The 27569-nt window shown below is 42.8% G+C and overlaps 1 protein-coding gene across 4 annotated transcripts in view; it reads left to right on the forward strand.

Annotated features, from left to right (window-relative positions):
- Adamtsl3 (ADAMTS like 3) overlaps window positions 1-27569 on the forward strand; it is a 276839-nt gene that overhangs the window by 65796 nt on the left and 183474 nt on the right. For 3 of the 4 annotated variants that reach the window (XM_021210057.1, XM_029532349.1, XM_029532345.1), the window contains exon 4: window positions 26772-26899. The exons of the other annotated variant lie outside the window; for it this stretch is intronic. In XM_021210057.1, coding sequence (XP_021065716.1) covers window positions 26772-26899 — 128 coding nt within the window. The remainder of the gene's footprint in view (window positions 1-26771; window positions 26900-27569) is intronic. 4 annotated transcript variants of the gene reach the window in all.

The following is a 27569-nucleotide window of genomic DNA, read 5'->3' on the forward strand; positions in this document are numbered from 1 at the left end:
CCTTTAAATGGTTTCTCTCGGGTATTTGTTACAGAAATAAGAAGTCTTATTAATATAGTGTCCACCACTCAGAAAAGTCACAGAATACTTACAGGAAAAATTCAGCATTGAAAATTCCACTCAGAAGCTAGACTTAGTGGTGTCTTTAATCCCAGCACTTGTGATGTTGAGGCACAGATCTCTGTGAGTTTGAGGTCAGTGTGGTCTATGTAGTAAGTTCCAGGATAGCCAGGGCTGTCCTGTAGAGAGACCTCACCTCTAACTAACTAACTAACTAACTAACTAACTAACTAACTAACTAACTACACTAGAGAATAAATTCTTTATCTTTTTAGACTTCACCATAAAAAGATTACCAGGAGCTATGTCTTTCTGCTTTAACATCTGAGAGACAGAATCGTCCCTAAATAGATAGTTAAGTGAAATGGCATCTGGCACACAGGCCCTGAGATTTTCTTTCAGAGATGAGTAATGTCTAAATATGATTTAATAAACCAGATGCTTTTGAAAACACACAGACTATAATAAACGATCACCTCCCAGTACTGATTGTCCAGGAACAGTGATACAATAGTGGACAAGAGCTTTTAGTATTGTTTCAACTGTTTTTCTTTCTGTTTATGTGTATGTGTACACCGGTGTGAGTGTCTGTCATATATGTTCCAGTGCCCAGGGAGGGCAGAGATAGCATCAGACCTCCTGGAGCTAGAGCTAAGAGGTGCTTGGGAGCGCCCAGCATGGGTGGTGGGAACGGAGCTTGGGTTCTCTGGAAGAGCAGTAGAGTATTAACTGCTGATCTGTTTCTCCAGCCTTGCCAGTGAAGATGACTGGGGGCACTGGTCGTGAGGGTGGACTAAGCCAGTGGATTTTGCAAGCTGGGGCTAATGGAATAAAGTGAGGGAATGAATCTGAAACCAAGTCCAAGGCCCGTGATGCTGAACCAAGAAAGTGTGAGTTTGGAGGCTCCACAGAGTGTGTCCAGTCCCCTCTGTGTGTGAAGGGGCAGAGCACAGGGACAAGGGAGGGAGGCAATGGGATGGAGACCTGGGTCAAAGCAGCCACAGCATATCTTACAGCATAGGAAACCTATCCCAAAAGGACCTGAAAGCTTAGCAGTTTGAGAGCATTTAGAATCACGAGCAATGGGTTTTGTGCTAGTGAGCCATGTCAGCTCCTTATACGTTTTGGCTCTCTTCTTCTTACTCCATGTCTAACTTCCAGATGTTCTCTTGCATCTGAGCTTCCTTTCCGGCTCCCTGGCTGTTTCCTTTGCTGGGCAGAGGCTTTTGAGTGTGATGTCACCCACTTGTTTTACATGCCCGAGATGTTGGTACCATATTTGAAAATTTTCCATCAGTGAGTTTTCCCTCACATTTTCTTCTAAGCATCTTTGGTGGCTTAAGGCCTTACAGTCAATAGATTTTAAGTTGACTTTGGTGACTAGTCTAAGATTTCAATTTCGCCCTGTTGTGTTTGGTTATCCAGTTTCTCCACCTTAACCCTTTGTTATTATTATGTATTCTTGGTGCCCTGGTCAAGAATTAGTTGACTATATATTTGAATTTATTTCTGAGCGGTCTGTTCAGTTCTATGGTTTTACATACCCGCTTTTATGCCAGGATCATCACGTTTTGATTAATGTAGGTTTGCCAAAATAATAGGAAACCAGGAAGTGTGATGTTTCCAAGTAATATGATTTTAAAAACTGGGGAAAGGACATTTCTCAGAAGATGACATATAAATGGTCAATAGGTATATAAAAATAATAAAAATCACAAGCTATCTGGAAAATAGTAATAAAACCATGGTGAGCCATGCCTTATCTGTTATGGTATCTACCATGCAGATGTAATGAATCAATAAGGACAAAGAGAAAAGAAAATCTTAGTACAACATTGAAGGGAGTACAAAATGGTATTGAATCTACGAAATGGTATTGAATCTCTTGAAAATACTATAATCAGAACTACCATACAATCCAGCAGTTCTTCTGTGTCTCCTGTCTATTGAAGCACTGTCTGTAATAGTTAAGATATAAAATAAAGATAACCTGTGTCCACTGATGGAGACAATTCAACATGCATATGACAATACAAGGAAACAATCCAATCACATAGTGAAATACTATTTAGCTTTGAAAAAGGAAGTTTTGTCATGTGCAGAAATATGGGTGTAACTTGAGGGGACTGTCCTAACTGAAGTAAGTCAGACACAAACCAAAAAAAAAAAAAAAAAAAGTGAATTCACAGCACAAATTCACTTACATGTGGAATCTAAAGAGTGGTCTGTGACAGAGGATGAGGTGAAGGGCTGGGGGAGGGGCAGATGCCAGTCAAAGTACACATGGTCATAGTGGGACAGGAGGAAAAGGCCAGAGGTCCAATGTTGGGCACACCAGGTCGGTTTGCAATACTGTGGAGATGTGCTGCAGGCTTCCTGTAGAATGGCTTACAGCTACTGCCACTGCCTTCCAGCCAGCCTGTGACTGCGTGTGGAGATGGGCGTATTCACTAGCATGATTGTAGTCATCATTTCATGATGTATATGTATGTCAAAGCCTTATGTTTGGCATCTTAAATATACTTAACTTTTGTGTAAAACACAAAAAAAACGAGACCCACGGTAAACTGGTGTGCAGAGTCCTGAGCCCTAGATGCTGTGTGAATCATTGTCAGGCCTTCTTTTCTAAAGGCTGACATATGGGATTCCTATTTTAAAGGAGTCAAACTAAAAATGGTGTTCTGAGCGGCAGCCTTCATCACCTGGGAAATATGAATTTCCATAATAATGTCAGGTGGGTGAGTCAGCTCTGTTTTCTCGTTAACAGAGGCTTCCTTTGTCAGATCGACAGGCATTTGTAGAGCTGACAGTTGAAGCAACAAGTTGGGGTGGCTACTTATTTATGACTTTCTAGAGTTTTAATTTTCCTAGAAAAATTATGTTCTGTTGGAATAATGAAGGGTCATAATTTATGCCAGGACTTTGCTGCCACATTTCTAATGAATTAGGATTATAAGAAGTCTCTACAGCTGTGCCTGGAGCTGCAAGACCACGTTTGCCTTTATTAACCAGGTCACCCTGTCCCTCAAAACCATTATTTGCGCTCCTTAAACATTTCATGGAAATATAATTTATTGAATTTTCTTTGTTTTTGCCAGATTAGCTTTCTCCTTAGTATTGAATTATTATCAAAATATCTTACATGCATGGCCCTGTTTCTCTGTCTTAGAGGGAAGGTTTGTTCAATCTGTCCACTTAGGACAGGGTGTCATTTTGACATCTTTCATGGGTAATGGATATTGTCCTAAATAACACTCAGTTCACAGACTCTGTCAAAATGCGGTGAATTTTGGCCCCTGGAAAGAGCACAGTACTGTGTTGCATTGGAGGGACTGACTTTTAAGGAATTCCTGCATTTATTACGACCCACCACCTCATTTCCACTTTCTGTGTTATATTAAGTTTACCGTCTGGGTGTAATCATAAGAACGATATGAGAAATGTAATGTAAAACATCATCTCCAGCGTCTAAGCAAAAAGTGAACAGAATCATTCATTCAGTTAAGACCAGTCGAGAGCCTACCACAGACCAACCCTCAAAGGTGAAGTGAGTAACCAGACAGTTTCAGTTTACAAACTATTCACAACTCAGCCAGGGAGACAATGGACGCAGGGAACCTCAACACGATGCCATCTGATGCCGACACAGAGGCACTGATGGAGTCAACAGACATAGAGAGGAGGGCTCTCTCCATGGGGTGAGACTTAGTCATGGGTGTCTACAATTAAGGTACTGAGCCTGCTGAGGGGAGACAGTGACTCATAGTCTTCAAGAGGGACTGGAATTCTGGGGCTAATTGTTCTTGGGCATTTTTGTGGCTGTGCACATTACATGGATGGAACTTAACATCATTTAGATTCACCAGAGAAAGTTTGCGGGTCTAGAGGTTTGGGAAACAGCTCTCTCTGTAATGAGCTCACTACACGGGAGGGCAGCGTTTTCGAGTGATTGCGCCATGCTAGCTAAGCCTTGTCTGATGGAAGAGATTTTGCTGTCTGCAGGAACTAGTGTTGATTAAATTTACAGGGGAAATGACTTTCTATTAGAACCTTCTCTAGTTTGTTGACAGCCCTCGTACTTCATAAAACAAGGCACACGGCCCTGAATTTCACATGAATAAAAATTATTAATTTTGATGTCTATTTTGAATGCTTTAGTTCGTTTTCTTGGCTTAGTTCCCAGTAAAGCATCATGTGACTTGGATGTCAACCACAGAGTGGGCCTGGGACCCCTTCCCGTTGGGTAGACATCTGGAATGAGACGTGAGAAGTAGATACCGCCGGCGGACATTTAATTAAAGGTTGGTCCTTTCACTGGAGGCAAGTGTGGTGAGTCTCTGAGCCCAAGGGGCAGAGAGCGGCTCTGCCTCAAAGCTGTTACTGCTGTGTGTGTGGGTGTGTGGTGGTTTATGCTGAAGCTTGACAGCTTCAGATATATTAACTGTAGAATATAGACTATGAACTCACGACAGCCCTAAATCCAGATAGTAATTTTTATGACAATAGTTTAAGATGCATCTGTGCGGGTTCCCTAAAAGGGAGAAGTCATCGCACTATTTTTCTTTTTAATCTTTTGTCTTTGGCATCTGAATTAATGTAGCACTTGTAAGGATTTTATTGATTTGCCTGTTATGCTCATTGGGATTTGTAGACAATTCCACAGTTAATGGTGGTGGGAAAAATGTGTGACCTAAAACATTGGTTTAATTAAGAATCAATCATCTGGTTTCTGTCCCCAAACTGGTATTGGATAAACCAGGGGAAAGCCAGGCTCCCAGCCAGGGCTACATGTCTAGGTTCCTGGTGACTGGCAAGAGTTCCTTCTCTGAAAGGTCAACGCATCCCTTTCAGAAGATGACAGTGCCGGATTCAGGTTCCTAACTCTTCCTTCTGCTTGCCAGACCTAACCAAGTTAAGAGTCTCTGTGATCAAAGACGAAGGCCACAAGTCTCAGGGATTTGGAGCAACGCTTCTCTCTAGACTGAAGTAAAGACGTGGAACCACATCTCAGGCATTTCCAGAAGTGTTGTCGTCTTCCCAAGATGGTTCTCTCATTCCTTCTAGAGAAACCCTGGTGTCCTATGAAAATCACCCAGCTTCTTGATAGAGCTGGAGATATACAAGGAAATTAAGACATTTTCAGGATCCACTTAAGACTGACCCATGCTCCTCTCCCTGGGACATGCTGACAGTCCTAGGCCTGATACCAGCTTGTGCAAGAAGGGATCTTGACAAATGCATTGCTGTCCTGACATTTAAGACCAAGACCCCTTAACTTGGTCTGGAGAGACCCTCAAGGCAGGCAGTAACTGTACTGGTAAACTATAGAACCTATTCTAGAAGAGGCTCAACATATGTTTCCAGTGAGATTAATGGTGAGAAAATCCATTATTTCACAGTGTGGTTTGAACCTAGTGGTGTGTAAAACTATTATTTCAGAGTCCTTTCTTAGTCAGAGGCCAACCCTTCCGTGCTGTGTCAGTTATTTTGACGAGAAATTTGACAACTCACTTATAGCATTTTGAGGATAGCTCAAGTATGGCAGAATTAAGGCTGAATGGATTTTGACCTACCTTAGACTTCAAGAGACTAAATATGAAGAGTGCACTAGCCAAGGAGCTGATCTTAAAAACCAAGAGTCGCTGAGTTCAGTGCTGGTGTTAAGCAGAAGCCAGGCTCCCATATCTCTCTTCCTAGTGGCTTCACGAGCACTTCGGATACTTCCCTTGACTCCCAGAAAACAAGCAGTGCTATTTTGTTCTAAAGATGACAAACTGTATTTTATCATTTATCATGCTATCGGATATATTTAGCACGAGCCTTTGCATGAAAGCCTATGAACTATTTCTGTTGTCCATATCTACAATTTCACCTCTCAAAAATATAACAACAGTCCACAACATACTCTGGAAATTTCTGTGGTAGGAGTCATGATGAGAAGGAGGAGGCGTGTATTAGGCTCTTTGGAAGAACAGAATTGAGAGAAAGAACATATATAATAAAGGAGGATTCATTAGACCGACTTACAAGATACAGTGGGAGGTTCAATCATGGCTCTGTCCATACTGGAGAGCCCAAGGACTCAGTAGCTGCTCAGCTTCCAAGGCTGGATGCTTCTACCCTGATCCCCAAAGCCTGAAGGATTCCTGGAGGGTCACTCTTCTCCAGGCCATGGCGGACACCTAAAGAGGCTGGGTTCTGGTGTGAGCAAGGCAGCAATGGCTGTGGCCAGCGGTGGGGGCAGCAGCAGCAGGATGGGTGGGGTTCCCAGTGAAATGAAAAGCACTGAGGCAAAGGTCTCCCCGGCACCGCCTCTGATTGCGTGACACCCACATTGAGTTTGGTTTTCCCACTTCAAACAGCCTGATCAAGAAAAGCCCTTCCGTTGTGCTCGGCAGCTTATCTTTCAGTTGGTTCCAGATTCAGCAAAGTTGACAAGCAAGATTAAGCGTCACAGACAGGATCTGGGCCAGGGTGAGCTCAGCACGATGTGGCAGGGTACTTTCTCCCACATAGCAACAGCAAGCAGTGGTGTGACACTGGGACCAAGGAGCTGGACTGGTACTCCAGACACCTAGCCACCTTTAAGAAAGACAGGCAAGCTTCCATGTAGGAGATAAACTATTCACCGTTTCCATTTAACTACATATCCGCTCTCCCTTCCAGACAGCCAGCAGAGGCAGGCTACAAGGTATAAATGCTTTTTCTGTACATTAACCTTTTTCAAAAGTTCATCTTAATCGACAGATATTGTGAATATTTATCAGTTAAAATGTGTTTGGCCTGGGCCAAGTAGTGGTAGTGGGTGGGTAGGGGAGCAGGGNCGGGGGGGGGGGTATAGGGAACTTTCGGGATAGCATTTGAAATGAAAATAAAGAAAATAATAATACTAATAAAAAAAGAGCTACAAAAAATGTTTTGAAATGTGTGTGGCCTTGGTGTAGGTATGGCTTTGTTGGAGGAAGTGTGAAAGTGGGCTTTGAGACCCTTCTCCAAGCCAGGTGGGAGCCAGTCTTCTCCTGTTCGCCTTCAGAACAAGATGTACAATTGTCAGCTCCTCCAGCACTATGCCTACCTGGATGCTGCCATGCTTCCTGCCTTGATGATAATGAACTGAACCTTGGAACCTGTAAGCCAGCCCCCATTAAACATTGCCCTTTATAAGAGTTGCCCTGATCATGGTGTCTCTTCACAGCAATGGAAACCTTAAGCCTAACACACTGGCTTACCTTGACCATAGCTCTGACATTCAATCACTGGTTTGTTAGCAAGACTCTTGTATTGGAAACCTCCTCTTTTCTACCATAATGCCAAAGCAATGTGTTTATGGTATGAGGAGGCTATCTGCATTAACAAAATGAAACAAACTGTGCATAAAGCAATTCTTGGATTAACTAGTGTCACTGGGAAAATAATCTCATTAACAAGTACAATTGTGTCTGCCACTTATTGTCAAGGAAGGAGGGACAGCTCAAGAGCCAGGCAAAGCTAAGATGTATGAGCCACAAATGACTTGAGGTCTAAGGAAGGAGAAAAGGGCCTGTGGAACTTGATGGTCAGGCCCGGGGAAGTCGTTCTGTAGGTAAAAGTACTTACCACGCAAGCATGAGGACCTGAGTTCAGCCCTAGAACCATGTAAAAAAGGTGGGTGTTGTGGTTCACGTTTGCTACTTCTGCACTGTAGGCAGGGAGGGAGGAGAATTCTGGGACTTGGTGGGCAGCCAGTCTAGCTACCTTGGTGAACTCCCGGCCAGTGAGAGATCCTGCCTCGAAAACACAAGGCGGATGGTTACCGAGTAGCAGCGCCCAAGGTTGATCCTACACACGTATACTTGCACATAACCTGTGTGCACGAACAGGCACAAGTGGGTGTGGATATGTGGAGGGGTTGTACTGTTTGCCCAGAAGCAGCCACTGCAGCTGCTCCCTTCTGTGTCACCTAGTACCCTTAAATCATAGGCCACTCAGATTGCAAGAAAGGCTGAGGAAGCACGAACCCTATTGGGTACTGAATTTCAATTCACTTTCTCGGGGGTTCTGTTATTAAAACAAGGAGGGGGTCAGTCATTGGTGTCTACCACAAACTCAGTGCTAAGTTTGCCTTGCCTACAAAAAAAAAATTTCAGATGGAGAAGGGCCACCTAAAAGGCCCAAGTCACCAGCTCTTTGGGAGTTGGTAGAGGAGTCGAGATCCATGGCTCTTGCTCCTGACTTGTAAGCAGCAAACCCTGGCCATTTTAAAAGGACTTCTGGGCAACGTGGATGATATTTATGACAGTACCACGCTGAAGCTAGTGTCATATGAAAACAGGTCTGTATTTTTTTTAAAATACAGAAGAATATGAGTTTCCTGTCCTTGTGGAATTAGCTTCCGTCATCCATAATGTAAGGCAAAAGCTTGCTATGGATTGTTCTGGGAGGCAGTCAAAGGACTAAGCAGCCTGCCAGCGTCCTTTATGTGGAAACCAAATAAAACAGCGATGCTATGAGAAGCTAGAGTAGGAGGGGCGGGAGAGGAAGCTACCAGAAGATGTGGTACAGGTGCTTTGGAAAGGAAGGTTTGTCAGGGAAGCACCTGGCTGCTCTCTGGCTGCAAGTCCCTGAACGTCCCTCAGCTGACAGCCATCCTGAGATTCTTCCTTCTTTACTCCAACAAGTGCTGAGGAACCTTCCTGTTATTTGGCATCACAAGGCAGCCATGATGTCCCTGCTCCTGACTGTTGGCTCCCTGGTGGAGAGATGGCTTCTGTAAGTTTTTCTATTCCCCATTCATTCGATTTCCTGTCAGGTACCTGGCTGGGTCCTCGAGTACAGGAGGGGGAAGGATGCTATGCTTCTTGTCTTTTCAGAAAAGACCCCGGCTGAGGGATGTCCATCGAGGCTAACTTAAGCTCTTCTCTTGGAGCCTGGGAAGACTCCCATTCCTGTTCACAGCATGTTCGCGTGTCACGAAATTTAAAACTTGGCTCACACAGATCGTGGTGTATTTTTGTTTGCTTTTTATTGTGAAAGCTAATGTGACCCTCTTTTGTTTTAATTAAGGTAAACCCAGGTCACCCAAACATGTACTGCTGTCTGTGAGAAAGAAACAAAAGCAGGCAGTTGTGTTCGTTGGCTATGTGAGGATGGTGAAGGGGCTCTGATTTCAGAACATGGGTCATCCTAGATGGAAGAAGGCAGCTTGGGTGGAGCCATCACCGGATCTGGCAGGTCCAGACTCCCTGGCACCAGTGTGGCTCTCAGCAAGTGTCTACTTGGCGCCTTCTCTAGTCTTTTTGGCATGAAAGAAAGACCTTGTACAGCACTCCTCATATGTCATTCCCCTTAAACAAAACCTTTCTTCTGTTTTCCTTGCTCTCTTTGCTTCCTCTCCTATGTCTGAGCATACAAAAGCAAACATGTTCTCCTTCCTTCTGACGGCGATAGCACATCAAAGGTGTACTGGTCATTAATCTAATGTCTGCCATGTGGAACCTTTGAGAATAGAGTGCTCTGTGCTTAGGGAACAACTGCTTAACTAGTTGGAGAAGGAGAATGCAGTGTGAGCTGACAGAGAATTGAGTCACGGATTGTTTCCCATTCGTTGTCAGTATTAGCAGAAGTGTGGACACATTGGGTGATGGTAATTTCATATAACCGAGTAACTGATATGACAAGGTCATTCATGCTAATAGAACACAAAGAAATTGATCTATGTGTAATATAGACCTTCCAAACAGGAGCAGCCTGGAGTGAAGACTCTGAAAGACAACGAGAACAGTTCTCTTGTAGGCAGGGAAGATTGTGTGTTGGGTTTTTTCTGGAAGGATGCTCAGGAATTTAGATGCAAATGCTAGTGTTCCTCTGAAATTGATGTTAGTAGAGAGATAGGAAGAAAGTGGGTAGGACAGAGGGAGATGTTGAGCCACTGTTCAGAGCCTATGAAGACAGACTTGGCCTATATACAAGGATCTTTAGGCCAGTGGCCAGTAGAGTTGCCCTTACCTAGACTAACATGGCCAGGTACTTAGAGCTCCATGTTGAGTTCTTACTAAACATAGCTTCAGTATAAGAGAAGGGTCAGTCACTGCACATGCTATTGTTTCTTGGCAGTAGCTGAAGTGGCACTGAATGGAGGGGCATTGAATCTTAGGTTTTCTATTGGACAAGAATGTAATCCTAAGAGAAATGCCTCTAGAAACGGACTTAATCCCAGCAGAGGGAAGACTGCTGAAGGCTTTGATAACATACTTTTGCAGCCAAGCCAATAAAAATGCTCTTCAAGAGGATTCTAGGTTATGTCATAGAGAGAATAAGATGAGCAAATGCATGCACAGCCATCAGGATGAGCATCAAGGGGCAGGACAGCTGAGATACTATGGCTTCAGAGTTTTAGGTACAGCAAGGGTAATGTCAGTGTGGCTATAAAGCAGAAGGTAGAGGGTCTTGACTGCCAAGCAAAGGACTTTGAACTTTATTCTGTGGACATTAGAACATACTAAGTCTGAGCATCTTGTAGGTGTGATGTGTGTGAATTGTGTTCTATAGGGAAGCACCTGGCTTAGACGTGTGGAACAGGAAGTGCAAGAAGTTCAAGAGAAGGCAACTTCTAGAGACTAATAAAACTGAGTATTGGAGCCAGGCCCAGAGAGCAGGCCTGTTAACCCAGCTACTTAGGAGGCCAAGGGAGAAAGATCACAGGTTCAAGACCTGTTTGGGCTATAGATGGGTTGTAGGTCAGCCTGGTGGTCAACTCTCTCTGTAAATGAAAGATGTAAAGTGGCCAGAGGTTTAGCATAGTGGCAAGGCCTTTTTTTTCAATTCCCAGTACTAGGAAAAGGAAAAAAAAGATGAGAGAGAAGGGAAGAGAGGAGAGAGAGAGAGAGAGAGAGAGAGAGAGAAAGAAGAAGAAGAAGAAGAAGAAGAAGAAGAAGAAGAAGAAGAAGAAGAAGAAGAAGAAGAAGAAGAAGAAGAAGAAGAAGAAGAAGAAGCAGGAGGAGGAGGAGGAGGAGGAGGAGGAGGAAAAGAAGAAGAAGGAGAAGGAGAAGGAGAAGGAGAAGGAGGAGAAGAAGGAGAAGAAGGAGAAGAAGAAGGAGGAGAAGAAGGAGAAGAAGGAGAAGAAGGAGAAGAAGAAGAAGAGAGACAGACAGAGTAGGGAGAGAGGGAGGGAGGGAAAGAGAGGGAGAGGGAGAGGCAATTACTTTGTTGTTTTTTTTTTTTTTTTTGATAGAAAGAGCCCTGGGCTGCAAGTTGAAATAACCAAGGTCCACCCAAGCTCTTCTTCTTGGACCTGATTTACCTACCATCTGTAAAAATGATTAACTAAAAGTCCCTATCCCGTTCTAACAATTTGTGATTTTATGTTAAAGTTATCTGCTCATTTGCATTCCTTGAATTGTGTCCTCAGAGAAGCTGTTGAAGGCTGGTTTAGTGTAAAACCAGACTTCTGGAAGCTTTGGTTTGGATATTTGTACGTTAATTGATTCCTCCACTCTCATGGTCTTCCAAATACCCATATTTCCACATAAAGTTTGTAGCCAATGGATTATAGATTCAAGCTGAACGAGAATCATGTATCAGCTATTACAAGCCTGAGGGTTTTGTTTCTTAATCAATTACAACATATCCGGTAACTCAACCCAGCTACAAGGAAGACAAAATTAGCTTTCCTTATTGCTCAAAGATGGAATGTCTTCACCTAAGCTTCTGCTTAAATAGTAATGAAAAGAGGATTAACCCTGGCAGTTAAGAAAGAAGCCAGTGTGAGGCCAGACTTGGTAAAGACTGAAGTAAGGTACATTTTTTTCTCTTACGTGAATTCTGTGCCATCAGTTGGTGGCAAGCCCATAACCAAAACCTGACGTGGAACCAAAAACAAAAGAGGGACAAAAATAAGGGAGATAAGCTGATTTCTCAGAACTCTGGTAATTTTTCTGTTTAAAAATGACTTTATATAATCTCGGGGCTGATGGCTCTGCATTGGACAACCAATAAGGGGCTTACCTTGAGAGGGGCTAACCCCCCCTCCCAGCAGTCATTTAATTGCTTATAGCTCTTTGTCCAGGGTTAGGGTCTGGAGACATTTTCCCTGCTTTGCATCAGCATGACTACTGATGCTGCTGCTGTTCCATATGTATCCGTTTCTAGGGAAGAGTTTCATAGCAGAATTCCTGGTGTTCTGATTCTCATCTTACAATCTTTCTATCTCCTCTTCCTTGATGTTCCATGAGTCTTAGATATAGGACTTCTGATGTAGATGTGGCTTGGGGCATATAAACACAAACCACAAAAGATTCAGCAACTTACATTTATATATTTGTGAATGAACATATATTATATATGTATATGTATATACACATGTTTATATGTATATACACATATCCATATAGTGTATGTGTGTAAAAATTATAAGGAAAAAGAGGCTATTGACTTGAGAAAAGGGGCTTGGGAGGGGTTCAAAGTCGGTAGGTGGGGGAGACTAGAGGAAAGAGAGGGAGGAGAGAGAGTGAGATGTAATTTTATTTCAATTAAAGACATACTAACAAACTAATGAGTCATAGAGAAATTTTTCTGTATCAGAGAAGTTTTAAATCCTTGTCCCATTGATCCAAACATTACATTCCCCAGTCTACTTATTTTTGACAGTGTCTAACTATATTTGTGTTTATTTATTACATTATTGATTCATGTCTCCACTTATAAATATTCTCACCAGATGCTTCCTATGGCAGCCACTGTGTTACTTTTTGGAAATGTCCTGGCAAGTAAAACTGGGAAGTCAACAAGAAAGACAGGAACCAGATGGTTACGGTTTTGTTGTTGTTGTTGTTGTTTTGTTTTGTTTTTCTCTAAAGGAGATGAGGTTTCTTGGAGGAAATGACAATGGAGCTAAGACTTTCGGGATGGGGCCTTAGTGGACTGTGTTAGCTAGGTGACCTTGGGTTGTAGCTTCAAGGCATCGACAAATAGAATTTTAAAGCTTCTAGATGGACAAAGAGAACATGGACTTATCCAAGTGTTGGAGTCATATACAGGTTAGAAGCAAGGCCAAACACACTGATCTTGAAATGGGAATGTCAGTGACAGAGATGGACACAGTTCAATTTGGAGCAATGCTGGCCAACCTGACTTAGAATTGGAAGCCAGTGGTCTAGGTAGATCAGTCATGGGAGACATGATCACACACACCCTGTGGACCTTGTGCTTTCCTCTGCTGTGGATTTCTGCCAGAGTGCTTGGGTTCTTTTCCATGAAGGTGGGTAGTTGCTGGGGAAAATGACCATACAAGGTGTGGAGACTTTGGTCAACAGAAAACTATATGCAGAAACCTTGTGTATTAGGGCAGCATTGCCAATAAACATAAAGGAGAATTTGCAGAGGTGCTCCATCTTGATTCAGCATGTATTCCTGATTAACCACTTATCCTGGGTATAAAGAAATTGCTGAGGGTTCCTGGGTGAGAAGGTTCCAGCTTCTCAGTAAAAAAATATCTAGAGGACAAATAAAATCTCAGGATAGATTTTTCTTTCTTGGGGGAGCTAAATTCATTAATAATAATAGTAGTAGTAGAACTGTTAAGATAATCTTCATTCTATTAAAAAAACATAGTCAAGGAGATGAAGCTTATATGAAGCTTAGAAGGGGATAGAAGCATGTGCATTCTAATTGACATTTGTTTTTGGCTACCAATGAAATCAGAAACACTGAGTGGGAGAATACATTTCAAAATGACCAGAATGACCATAAAATGACCATAGAATGATTAATTATTGAAGGGGTACAGATGTCTCTAGGCTTCATTTGGTCATTCCACATTGTGTATATATATATTGGATTATCGTAACATACCCCATAAAGATGGACAAATAGTATGTCCCAATAAATAAAAGAGATAAAGTTAAGAAGAGGATGTACATAAACGATGCAGTAAAGGGCTTAGCCCCCACCAGAAGCAAGGCAGAGAATTACTAAACAAATGATGCAATAAAGGGCTTAGCCCCCACCAGAAGCAAGACAGAGAATTACATTGTAGAAAACAGAGCCAATGACATGGAGCACAAGGCTATACAAATTCTGAAAAGAGCCTATGTCCTGCTGTATTTGTTTCTTTTAATTTCCTTAATTTTTAATCCTTGTTTATTATGTTCATATTTTTTAATCTAGCCACATCATTTTATTTATATTTGATACTTTGTTGTATAGACAAAGTTTACCAAATGTATAATTTGATTAATTTAATATACAGTTATATTGTATGTCCATGTTTTTGTTCTTCTGTAAACATGAACATATACATTGATGCAAACTCTCTTTTCTTGACTTTACTTTCAACTTTGTGACCATTTTTTTTCAACAGTGACTTATGCCATTGGTCTAATAGAACTTGCATTAATCATAGATTTGCACTGCCTCCTACAGTGGCCGTTGGTACAGTGGCTGTTGGTACAGTGGCCATTGGTACAGGGACCATGACCACAAAGCCTAGCAAGTACTTCAGATGTGGCTACTGCCTCCAAATTTTGAAGATAAATATAGTCAACCTTACCAGAGACCACTGTCCAGTCTATACATTTTCGATGACTATATCCAATCTGTGGATGCTTATACAAATATCTTCTCTTTGCCTTCCTACACTGTATGCGGTTTGCTCATTTGATCCCTGCTTAATTTTGCCCAAGTTTGATTCATCTATCAAGACTCACGGATCTGCCTTCTTCCCCCAAGTGCCCAGGCTAAGGATGGCTGTCCTTCCCTTTTCTCTAACACTCAGTGCATGATCCCTGCCTTCCAATTATTTAACCAGATATTTGAGGGTGATGACTAAATGGGATCTGGAGAATGTCACTGAAGGGGAACGTGAACTTTAGCTTTGCTTCACTCAAAGACCCTGGCAGAAGCCTTGATGGTTCTGAATCTCTCTACCCGGAAGTCATCTACACGGGCTGTTGTTATCTAATCTGGGACATTCAAGGGACACTGTTGGTTAAAGAACTGAGGTCTTGCTGTTGGATCTTCCTGTCTTTGCACTCTGGTCTTAGAAATGCAGAATTCCCTGTGCCAGCTTTCCCCTTTCACCTGGAGTCACACTCTGCCCAGCATGCGCTGAAGGAGGGAAGGAGGGGCTGGGGATGGAAAGAGCATGCTGGCTTCTTTCATGACTCACTTTACTAACTGTCAAATAGTATTTCTTGAGGGAATTTGTTTAAAGCCGATGCCCCTCGCATGTGGTCTGGGTAATATTCTTGATGAGTCGTTGGCACGAATCCTGTGTTTTTCTATGTGAAAATGGCTAACCATGAATGAAAATAAATCATGAAGAAAAATCAAAAAAAGAATCTTTTTCTAAAAAAACTTGGTATCATGAAACTTGAAAGACTATGCCTGTATTTCCATCCCCCCTCAACTCCTTGGAAAGAAAAGCCCACTGTGGACTGTCAAATATGAGTGGTTTGAGTGTGGTTTGAGATATGTTGGAATTAAGAGCTTCGTAAGATGGTTTTGTGGTTGTTAATGGGCAGGAGTGCACAGAAAGAATTCTAAGGAGTCTGCTTGAGAAAGGGAGAAAGTGTCGGGTTTCTTTCTGCAGGCATCCTCTTTGCATCCGTGGTGACGTGGTGATAGAGCAGGGCAAACCAAAGCAGCTTTCCCTGCCTTAACTCCATCTGAAGGCTGAAATTCTCATGATGTGTGGCTGTTATATTCGGTTAGAGAGGAACTGTCTTCACATTAATTGTTATAGATCAATATGAGGGTAAAGCAGATTGGTCATATCCATGCCAGCCTCCTTCTAGAATGAGTGGCTTTCCTGACCTGGGCACTCCTTGGATTAGATACTTCTTGGCTGTCCAGGCTACCCTGGGAGCCAAACCATGTTAACATTTTAGTAGCAGTCTCCCTTGCCCTCGCTGCAAAGCTCCAAAATCTCTCCAGACATTCCCAAGTACTCCACGAGGGCTGAAATGTCCAGCTGAGAAGCAAATTCTAGAACATTGTGGATGTGTGTCGGCCTGAAGTTAACAATCTGCAACATCTGGCTGAAGACCTTGTCCCACCAGGGTTGAGATGTCCCTAAGGCAGTTTCCATAAATGCTCCTGAGGCCGCCAAACCACTGGGGCCAAATTCTTGACCAATGTTTGCCAGAGAGACCCTGCATCCCCCAGGGGTTGAAGGCATCATGGGACTATTTCTTGGCCACAAGCTAGACTGGTTTCTATGTCAGAATAATTAAGTTTGAAAGTGTCACACTTATTTAATAAATCCAGCAGTTCAGAAAGGGTAAAATAAAAACCACAAGGCCACCCATCATCCAACTCTAGAAAAAAAAAAACCAGAATTTATACAGCAACATTATGAACATTTCCATGCATGCTTGTATATAGGATTTTTGAACGGGATAAGTACACAGACCCAGTGCCATAAAAATGCATTCAGATTATGTGCACTGTCTTAATGGAAAAGCATTTAATTTTATGTGAATTACGAAACAATGACGTTCATGCATGGGTGTCTGTGTCTGGACACACACTTGACTGCGGGCATCCTCAGAAGCTAGAAGAGGGCTTTGGATACCCCAGAGCTGGAGTTATAAATGGTTATGAGCCACCTAATAGAGGCGCTAGGAATCAAACCTGCATCCTCTGGAAGAGCAGCCAGTGCTTTTAACCACTGAGCCATCTCTCCAGTTCTAGTTTATGTGACTTTAATAAGGAAATAAAGAGAAACTGAGGAGCATGCAGGACTTGTAACCATAGCAAAGCCATTTCCTCAATGGTGTCTCTACATAATGACTAAAGGTCATACCATGTTAGGAGTCTTGGAGTTCTTCTGTTCTAAATTTTATGTTTAAATCTTAGTTAATATAGCATGACTTCCTTACAGTTTTTCCATTCTCCATATCATGTTTATTGGTCATACTATTGGAGCTAACTTCATGTAGGGTATATTCTCTTCTACCAACTCGTGCAGCCCTGTGGTTTTGGGGGGTGGGGGGTGGTGTACCAGAATGCTCACCACCATTGCTTCTCCTTGACTTTTATAATCCTGATTTTTTTTTTAAGTTTTGCTCTTTTCACTCTGCTGTTCACTCTCTGCTGTCTGGCTTTGCCCATTTCCTACTCACAATGCTGTTCTCCGGTAGTCACCCTATGTAGATGAGAGGTCGTAATGGGTGGGTTTCATTGCACACTGCGTGGCTGGGGAGACCCTGCCTTACCCATTATAATGGAGTGGCCACACTTGAATTCATTTAGTGTCATGTGATAATGTGAATACTGTTTAGATCTTTTCCTTTCATTTTCAACAGAAGTCAGCAATTTAGATTTATAGATGAAGCTTTTATATGTTTAAATCTTGGCCAATTAATTATTTTGTTAAAATTATTCCTGGGGCTGGGGAGATGGCTCAGTCAGTACAGTGCTTGTCTTGCAAACAAATAACCTGTTTGGTAACAAGAGAGATATGTTTGTGTCCCACCCCCTCTGGCTGTAGTTTCTTATGGTCAGTAAAAGACCCTATCTAAACAAACAGGGTAAACTGTACCTTAAAGAATGACACTTGAGGTTGGCCTTTGACCTCCACATACATTCACCCACACATGCTCTGGCACACACATGAACTCCCCATCCCCAATACAAACATATGCACACAATCATCTTTGATGGAAATTACCATTATAATTAAGCAAAGGGGAGCCATTGGTGTTCCTTTTGACCATTACGACATAGGCACTTCCATTTTGTACAGAAGAGTACTAGAATCCTATCACAGGGGTGGGCTTGAGAATGGTTCTGAAGCCTTAATGAGGGTGGCATGGCTCACTTAACACAGGTACCTGGGAATCAGTAGGATTGGCACTTCCTGTTCTTTGTGTATGGAAAGTTGTCAGATCCTGTTGATCCCAGTGCCTTCAGGTGTCACATTTGTGACCTCCTCTTCAGGATAAATGTTGCGATGCACACTGTGGGCTCTGAACTCTTGCATGCATATTTCAACAGAGGTTCTACTTCTTGGGGTCCTTTCTCATGCTCCTGCTTGCCAGAAGAACTTTTCCAAAACACAGGAATCATGCCTCTGCTTTCAAATTTTCTAGTGAGCTGATAAATAAGTATGCTAGAAGCTTTCCTAAGCCCTGCAGATCCACTTTGCGTCCTTCCCCATCCAGGATCACTCCCTACCCTCTGGTTTCTGGTTAGCTTTGTCCAGTGAGGAACACTACAGGAATAGGAGAGAGGGAAAGAGAGGTATGTCTATTACCAATGCCCTCCCCCCCCCGCAGCTGTATTTTCTCACCAAAATACTTTCACTGGTAGCTCTTTATACAGAAAGACAAAGATGAAAATCCTGGGATTTATAGGGTCTGGATTAAACCAGTCCAGTGTGCTTCCCAATTCTCAGACTTTCCCTGTACCTTGTCCACTCAATGGTGTGCTTTAAACATGTCCCTTGGGGGCTATGGGCATTATTCAGTGGCAAAGCACTTGTCTCCCATGCCCAAGATTGTGAGCCCAATATCTAGAGGTGCAAAAGCAAATGCTACTGCTCTGAAATAAATTAATAGACAAACATAAATACCTCTCAAGGGGCTCCAAAGATTCCTCAGTAAATAAAGTGCCTGTCACTCAAGCATGAGGACATCTGTTGGTTCCTTAGTCATGACATTGGCTCATAGTCACAGAACAAGCACACACACACACACACACACACACACACACAGAGGCATGCACATGCACACATACACAGGCAGGCACATGCATGTACACATACACAGGCAGCCACATGCACACACACACACACATACACAGAGGCATGCACATGCACACATACACAGGCAGGCAAATGCATGTACGTGTGTGCGCATGCATACACACACACACACACACACACACACACACACACACACAGAGGATTTGACTGACATGTTATTGGGAACATAGTAAGGAACTCATTGTGTCTGGAGTATGAGATGAAGCCTGAACAGGCACTGTGAGCTGTGGAACTGCAGACTTGAGTTGTGTCTGGCAGGGAGATACTTGTTAGTGTGACAAGTAGTGGTGAATCAGTGAGACTGAAGTCCTCTTATGATGGCAACGTGACCAGGGACGACGACTGGCTAGGAAAGGGCCATCCAAATTCCACAGGCTGTCGACTCTCCAGCCAGTGAATTTTAGCAGAATTTTAGTAGTATGAACCGGAGAAGGAGAGGTGAGTTTCAGAGTCCAGGGAATTTATCAGTGGTGCCTGGCACCTGCATTCATGCTTCATACAACCTGGCTGAATTGAATTGTTGATCTGTGTGACAACTTGAGTGACATTTTTATGACATCCGCCCAATTCATAATTTTAAAGTTTTGTTGCTTAAGACCTTAAGGTAGTATTAACCTGAAAGAATGTATCTACTGTTAACAGAAACCGAGTGGTTTGAGATCTCCTCAAATAACCTTTGTGGGAACACTGGAATGCACCTTTATTTGATGTCTGGGAAGTATTATCCCCACTGGAACTCAGTTCATTTGGAGTTGTTGTTAATGTGGAGTTGTTAATATGGCATTTCCAATAAGTGACCTTAGATGTGAAATCTGTGTTTAATTACTAATGTTTTAGCAAGACCAGCAGAGCAGCCCTATTCTGTGTAACTCAGAGATTTAAGAACTTGTCAGGGAAATGGTTTATGATTTGATTTATGCCTGGGGATCCAAGAAGAGCAAGCAAGACTGGGAACCTTTATGAGGCTGTGAACACAGCCACTCCTACCCTACGCTGGGCTTTTGCCAAGTGCAATTATATAATGAGTAAACAATATCTTTGGGGGATTTTTTTTTTCATCTAACATTTTTCCAAGTTAGAATTTTACTTGGGAAAATATGATTTCCTAAGCAATCATTAAGCCTGATATTCTACAGACAGAAAAAACACACACAGCTTCTTTGGATGTGTTCTTACAGGTTTTCCTTCAGTGTTTTTCTTTTCTTTTAAAAAAATTATATTTCATTATACACATGCACACACACATGCATACACATGTACATACACACTTAATGATGCAAAAAGCAGCAAATTGAAAAGTGTTTATAATTCATTAGCAGTTAGAAAATAGAGACAACCAAAATAAGGGCTTACTGAGCCACCAGCCAGGCAGCACACAGGAGCTGGTCTGAGACCCTCGACACATATACTGCAGAGGACTGCCTGGTCTACCCTCAGTGGGAGAAGACTTGCCTAACCCTTGAGACTTGAGACTCCAGGGAGTGGGGAGGCCTGGTGGGGAGTAAGGGGGGACATCTTGGAGATAGGGGGAGGAGGAATGGAATGAGGAACTGTGGGAGGGCGGACTGGGAGGGGGCAATGACTGGATTGCAAAAAAATAAAAGTAATAAAAAATGGCTTACATGCAATCCAAAGTATTCTATGAGAGTGACATGTGGTTCCCACAGAGTTGATTCATTCTGTGGAAAAGAGCTGACCTTGCTCTGAGCTCTGTTAAGGCAGGCTATGGGAACACAGCTTATGTATCTGTTTCTCTTGACAATTAAGGATTAATGTCACCTCACAGTGTCCCTTGACCTCTCTTCCTCTTGGCTCATTGAAAGCTGATTGGGGAATTAGGTCCATGCCTGCCCTCTCAGGGCGCCTAGTGCAGAGTCTTGACCATAGGTATCTGTTTGGATAAGGGAACCAGCAGATGCTTGGGAGCCCACAAATGCCAGCCAGGAATGTGCATTCCTCACTAAATACCCCAGATAAAATGGAAGACTGTTGAAAACCAGAAGTGTAGTTCCATTTGCATTAAAGATGGGGGTAGGGGTAGGGGATAATGTAAAAGGCTTCATTGAGATATCAGAAGAATGTAGTGGTCAAGTGGATCCCAGCAGCAGTGGAGGGGATCCAAGACTTGGAATGCTAACTGTGAGTGACGATAGCTCAGTTGCCTGCATTTGACTGGATTCCTGGTCACAAAGGAAATGAGCATCAGAGGAGAAATTGCACAGAGGAAAACAGAATTTGCCTAGGGGAAGTGATAAAGGGGTTCTGCCTTGGCTCCATCATACGGTTGTGAAAGTGTTGCTCACCTGAACACGGTGCTGGGAGTATCCACCAGAGGTGCTGTAGCATTTAGAGAGGACATAAGCCAAGCCAAGGACTGGTCCACAGCACTGTCTGCCTGAAGAGCAGCTGCCGTAGGAAGGCCATGGTTCTTTACGTCTTTGTCTAGGTCTTACCACATGGGCACAGATTTGATGTTGGTTGAATTAAACTTCGATTGGGTTCATTTAATAATTTACCTTATAATGCAGTGTCCGCATGGAATGTAAATAATCACATAAGGAAGTTTTAAAGAGATGCTTGAAAAAGGGAATTGGGAAAAGCAGTACTCACTGGTAAGCAAAAGTTGTCTGCTCTGGGTTACCATGAAGCCAGCTCTGTCTTTGTAGCCACTGGGCTTTAGGATTGGGCTGGTCAAAGTGAGGCTACAACCTACCTCTTCTCTCAGAAGCTACCACAGCAGAGGAAGGCTTTACCCGGCTCCCAGGATGGCCGTCCCTCCATCCTCCACAGCTCTCTTCTGCATCCCAATATTTGACAATGGTGACTGATACTGTTTCCTATTTTTGCGGTAACATTAAGCTCTACTCACAGGCCTTCTCTCTCATCAGTGGGCTACCCTCCCATTGTGGTCTACTTAACGACTGTTAAAGAAGCAGACATATGCATTCGAGGAATTCTGTCTGATTAGGAAGCTTTGTCTAGCATGCATTTCGGTGACTCGAGGGACACTTGGAGGCTGCAAAGTCAAGCAGCATGCCTTACAGATGGGTGCTAGGGTCAGGGTCCAAGCAGACCTCAGCAGGCTGACTCTCTGAGCCAAAAGCAACAAGGGAGGTTTATTGGTGATTAATTTTAAGTCTTGCATAAGCAGCAACTGGAGAGCTGGCTTTGCTATCATTACTCCGAAGATGTTATTTTTAAGAACAACAATTGCTGGCATTTATGACGCACTCACCGGCTACATGGAGATGCTGTTTGACTTACTTCTTATGTGCATTTTAAATATTGCATGAGTGATGGTGACCATTGTGGTTTAACGTGAGTTTGGTAAGGTTAAACGCTTATCGTAACAGGTTTAATCATTATATAATACTGCCTCCATACAGAGTTCCAATAGATGATGTTGCCTGAAATAATAAGAAAGAGAGGGCGGGAGGAGGGAGGGAGGAAAGAAAACACTAAACAGAAAGAAGGAGAGGGGAGAAAGAGAAGGAAACTTCATCAAAAGAGATTTTTCATGGGTTGAGGCGATAACTTAGTTTAGTCCCTAGAACCTATACAGAAAAGCCAGTCGTTATAGCATGTTTGTAGTCTCAGGGCTGGGAAGGCCGAGACAGACAGATTTCTTGGACTGGTGAACCAGCTCATTCAAAGAAGTGAGCCCCAAGCCAATAAAAGACCCTGCTTCAGAATACAAAACTCAAGGTGTTATTTCCCCTGAGAAATAACACCCGAGGTTAGTCTCTGCTCTCCACACCCATGTATACACACACATGCAAATGTACACACGGGGGAATCTGGGTCATGGGGCAATGCATGGCCTCTTTCTCTTTAGATATAAAATGCCTTAGTCTAGACACTACATTTTGAGATTTAAAATTTGCATCCTTAATTGTGTGCAGAGATTGAACATAGTCACGAAAGAGCGGGGAGAGCAGAAAGTGTTTGGGGTAATAGCCAGACACCAGAGGCTCTGGAAGACGCAGGAAGTTTTCTTCCTCCTCCTCCTCCTCTTCTTCTTCTTCTTCTTCTTCTTCTTCTTCCTCTTCTTCCTCTTCTTCCTCTTCTTCTTCTTCTTCTTTTTCTTTTTCCAGAGAAAATGATTGGGGCTCATTGTCAGCTCTTCTGGAGAGAGAATTCCAGGAAAGGAAGCGCAGAAGAGAGAAGTGGGTAAAATCAGGGATGTTGTTGCTACTTTGTAGCCAGGGAGAATGCTCCACAGGCTCAGGGGCTGGCCGAAAATGGCGCTGGGGTCTAAGGAACCCAGCCATCCTGAGAGAGAAGAAAAACACCACCGGGACGCCTTGAGATGCCTCTTGTTCTCTGTTTTCTTAAGGAGGAAAAATTTGACGTATCCAATCAGAGAAACCAGATGTTTTCATTTTATAATGTGCCCGTTTTAATTATTTTAGAATCAAGATGTTTTCTGTAAGTGAAGGTGGAGGAGTTATGGAAAGAAACCTGATTCTAACTATAAATGGAACAGATGGGATGGTGGGAATAAAAACAAATTAAAACAATATTGCAGGGAGCTCTCAACTTTCGTTTAAAAAATATATGATGATATTTTTCAACTTTTCACATTCAACCAATTCATATATCAAGTGACAAGAAGAAAAACCAATTTCAGCTGTGTACAGTTTAAACATTTGCCTAAACGATCTGGACGCACCCCATCTAAAAGTCTAGATGAGAGCATTAAACTGCTAATTGTATTTTTCTATGAATTGGAATTTTATATTTTACACTATACGATGATAGACAGGGTATAGTTATGTTTGGTGACATTCAGGGCAGAAAATCGAACTGAACAGTGTCTTAATTAGAACAGTAAATAGTATGGGTTTCATTAGCTCCCATTCCTGATGACAGATTTGATCAGCTGCCAAATATTTATCCTTTCTGTCTCTGCTCAGGCTGAAGCACTGCTCTAGAAGGCTGTTCGCTGTGCTATAAATAGAAGCTGTCGGACGGACCACTGGTGGAACTTGACTGAACATTATTGGAAAACCTTCATTTTTGCTTTCCATCATGATTTTTTCCATTTCAGCTTTGAAGGTCTTCCCTACCAGTCCTCCTCCCAATTTAACTTTCTGGAGGAGGGGGCGCTGGTGTAACTTGTGCAGGGGTTTAGGGGAACCTGGGCAATAGCTAATTCAGGCACAGGCTGTCATTAGTTATTGCTTCATGGCTCTCGTCTATCTTTACATTCTCTAACTCGCAACTTACCCATTAAATTCTGTCCACTTGAACATTTCTATAGTCCAAGAGGATATGGATTTTTTTTCTTGTTTGTGTGCTTACTAGGTTTAACTGAGACAATATGTGTTTTAACTTGTAAAATATGGTGCAGGGGTCTGGAGAGATGAGTCAACACTTAAGAGCAGTTCGATGCTTTGTCCGGAGGACAGGAGTTCACTTCTCAGCATCCACTCTGGAGGACCACAGACACCTGTAACACTCTGCTCCAGGAGATCTGAGGACCGCTCCTGGCCTCCAAAGTAGCTTGTACTCAGTCACACACCACTCCACTCCACACACATGAATACACATGATTAAACATAACATAAAAAGAAGCCTTGTAAAAAATGCTACAGAGCATGGAGACACCACACAAAATGTTGCTAAAGCCATTCAAAGTCTCCTGACTCACTGTAGCGTTTTATTTATCTGAGCATGCCTTCCTCTCTGCGTGTGCAGACTTACCTGTGTTAAACAGGATGCAGACTTGTAGCCAGATAGGGTACTATCATCCAATGATGGTATTTTAGCCTAAAATACTTTTTAAAAAGGAAATTTCAGAAGCTGGTTAGTTCATACTGTTGTTCCACCTATAGGGTTGCAGACCCCTTCAGCTCCTTGGGTACCTTCTCTAGCTCCTCCATTGGGGAACTAACCAGCACCCCCAGAGCTCGTGTCTCTAGCTGCATAGGTAGCAGAAGATGGTCTAGTCGGCCATCATTGGGAAGAGAGGCCCCTTGGTCTTGCAAACTTTATATGCCCCAGTACAGGGGAACACCAGGGCCAAGAGGGGGGTGTGGGTGGATAGGGGAGCAGAGGAGGGGAGGGTATAGGGGACTTTGGGGATAGCATTTAAAATGTAAATGAAGTAAATACCTAAAAAAAAATGGAAAAAAAAAGAAATTTCAGAAGCCACCCAAGTTCAGAAAGTAACAGAATTATCACCCGTGATAGCCCACCTGGCTTAATGCTGATTTTAAAGCTTGTGCATCTTTGCTGTCGATGTCTTTGTGAGTGATAAAGAAAAATGAAGTGTCATCATCCTTCCTGTGACTCTTCACAGCGAGGATGGGTCCCACCTCTTCTCTTCTTAGAGCCAATTTGATGTGCGTTCTTCTAGCTCAGAGGCTGTGTTTCCTGTGTGTGTTCATTAAGCTGTCTATAGGAAGACAGAGGGAAAATGCTTTGTATTTTTATTTTAAAGAAATTAAACTATACCAGCCTCTCTCTCTCTCCCCCACCCCCTCCCCCTCTCTCCTCCCCCTCCCTCCCTCCCTCCCTCCCTTCCTCCCTCCCTTCCTTTCTTTCTTTCTTTTTATTGGTTATTTTATTTATTTATATTTCAAATGTTATCCCCCTTCCTAGTTTCCCTTTCACAAACCCCTCCCCCCTGCTCTACGAGGGAGCTCCCCACCACCCTGTTAATAACTATGACAGCCTTTCCTAGGTTAACCATATGACTGTCAATGTCTGTATAGCGTGTGATTTTTCTGGTACTTTATGGTTCCAGTACATTAATATAAATTTCTAATGGATCTGGATTTCATTTTGACATATTTTAAGAATTTATAGATTAAAAACCATTTTTATTACATGTATTCATTTTGTTTTATGTGTGGGCGTTTTACTCTCATGGACATTTGTAGACCGTTTGTGTGCTTGGTGGCTGCTGAGGGCAGAAGAGGGCATGGGGTTCCCTGGAAATGAAGTTGTGAACAGTTATGAATCACCACGTGTCTGCTGGAAAGCAAACTTAGGTTCTTTTCGAGAGCAACAAGTGCTCCTAGCTGCCGAGCAGATTCTCCAGGCCAGGGATTTATCTACTTTTAAAGAGTGTTAAAATACCAGTATTTAGGCGACTAAGGCAAGAGGATCATGAGGCAGAAACCAGGTTTGGGATCACAGAGTCCAGTGTTCACTTGAGCTATGCTGTGAGATACTATTTCAAAATTTAAAATATTTAAAAATTACTTTTAGTAGATATGACATGCTTTATATGCATCTACAAAATGTCATAATATAACACATGTTCGTGCAGTTCATATGCAGTAATAAAGCATCATGAAGGAATTAGTGTATATTGTTGATTATTGTTATAATATGCATGGTCAATACGTATGACTACTTACTGTTATGTCAATTCTATATTTTTCTCATTCCACCACTTCTACTTTTTGACATTTTATTTTTCAATTTATTTTTCTTTTATGTTATTTATTTTTATTTTATCTATATTTTTATTTTGTGGGTGGTTTGCTAGCTTGTGTGTCTGTGCACCATGTGTGTGCCAAACTGAACTCCTTGGAACTGGAGTGACATACAGTTGTGGAGTTATGGATAACTGTCTCATGGGTGCTGGGAATCGAGCGTGGTCTTCTGGGAGAGCGACTGATACTCTCACTGCGGAGCCTTCCCTTCAGTTCCGCTTTCCCTCTTTGTAAATGGAAACATAGAAGATAATATCTAACTCCCTTGCCAACTTAAGTACGTGATACAGTACTGCTAACTATAAACCCAATGTCCTGTGCCGCATGCCACGAACTTTTTCATGGTGCATGGTGGGAACTTACACTCACTGAACAGTCTCTTCCCCTCAGTGTCCTGGGAGTGTTTGGCAGTCAGCACTGCTATCCTGTTCACAGAACTGACTAGTGTGGGTATTTCCTGTGCATAGAATTAGGTGATATTTGACCTCCTATAACTGTCTGCATGTCTCCCCTCCATCCAGACCTCAAGAAATGCTCACTCAGATGAAGACAAGGATGGCAACTGGGATGCCTGGGGAGACTGGAGCGACTGCTCCCGGACCTGTGGGGGAGGAGCCTCCTATTCTTTGCGGAGATGCTTGACTGGAAGGTCAGTGGTGACATGGCTGCTGTGTGGAGTGTGTCTGGTGTCTTATGGTCTACCACAACATCAGCTACCTCACATTAACGTGTTTAAATGGGAATGGTACTCCTTCCAGGTGTGTCCATCTCCATCTGCAGATGCATCTGTCCTAGCTACACGATGGCCACAGGGTTCAAAAACCAGGCACTTTGGTCCTAAGAAAGTAAAGGCATGTTCAGTTGTTGGCTTGATAGTCTCAGGATTTAAGGGAGGGTTATGTTATCTTGGTGGCAGTCCTTGAGAGGCTGTGACTATAATTCCTTTCTTGCACTTTTGGTGAACCTAGCATGGGTTAAGAAGGTAATATAGAAACTGGGGGCGGGGTATGTGTGTGTGTGTGCTGGCACAGTGGGTAAAATGCTTGATGCACAGGCTTAAGGACCTGACTTCAGATCTTTAGGATCCATATAAAAGCCAGGAGTGGTGGTGCACACCCGTAACCCACTATAGGATGGACAGAAACAAGTGGGTCATGAGGGCTTGCTGGAGAGCTGGTCCAACCAAAATGGTGAACCATTTCCTATATTCAAAGAGAGATCCTGCCTCAAAAAATAAGATGGAGAGTTATGAGAAAGATGCTAAACGTTGACATCTAGCCTCCACATAGGCACACTCAGATGAGTGCACTTGCCTAGTC

This window comes from Mus pahari, chromosome 1, assembly GCF_900095145.1.
Source record: "Mus pahari chromosome 1, PAHARI_EIJ_v1.1, whole genome shotgun sequence".
In the NCBI taxonomy this organism is placed as follows: Eukaryota; Metazoa; Chordata; class Mammalia; order Rodentia; family Muridae; genus Mus; species Mus pahari.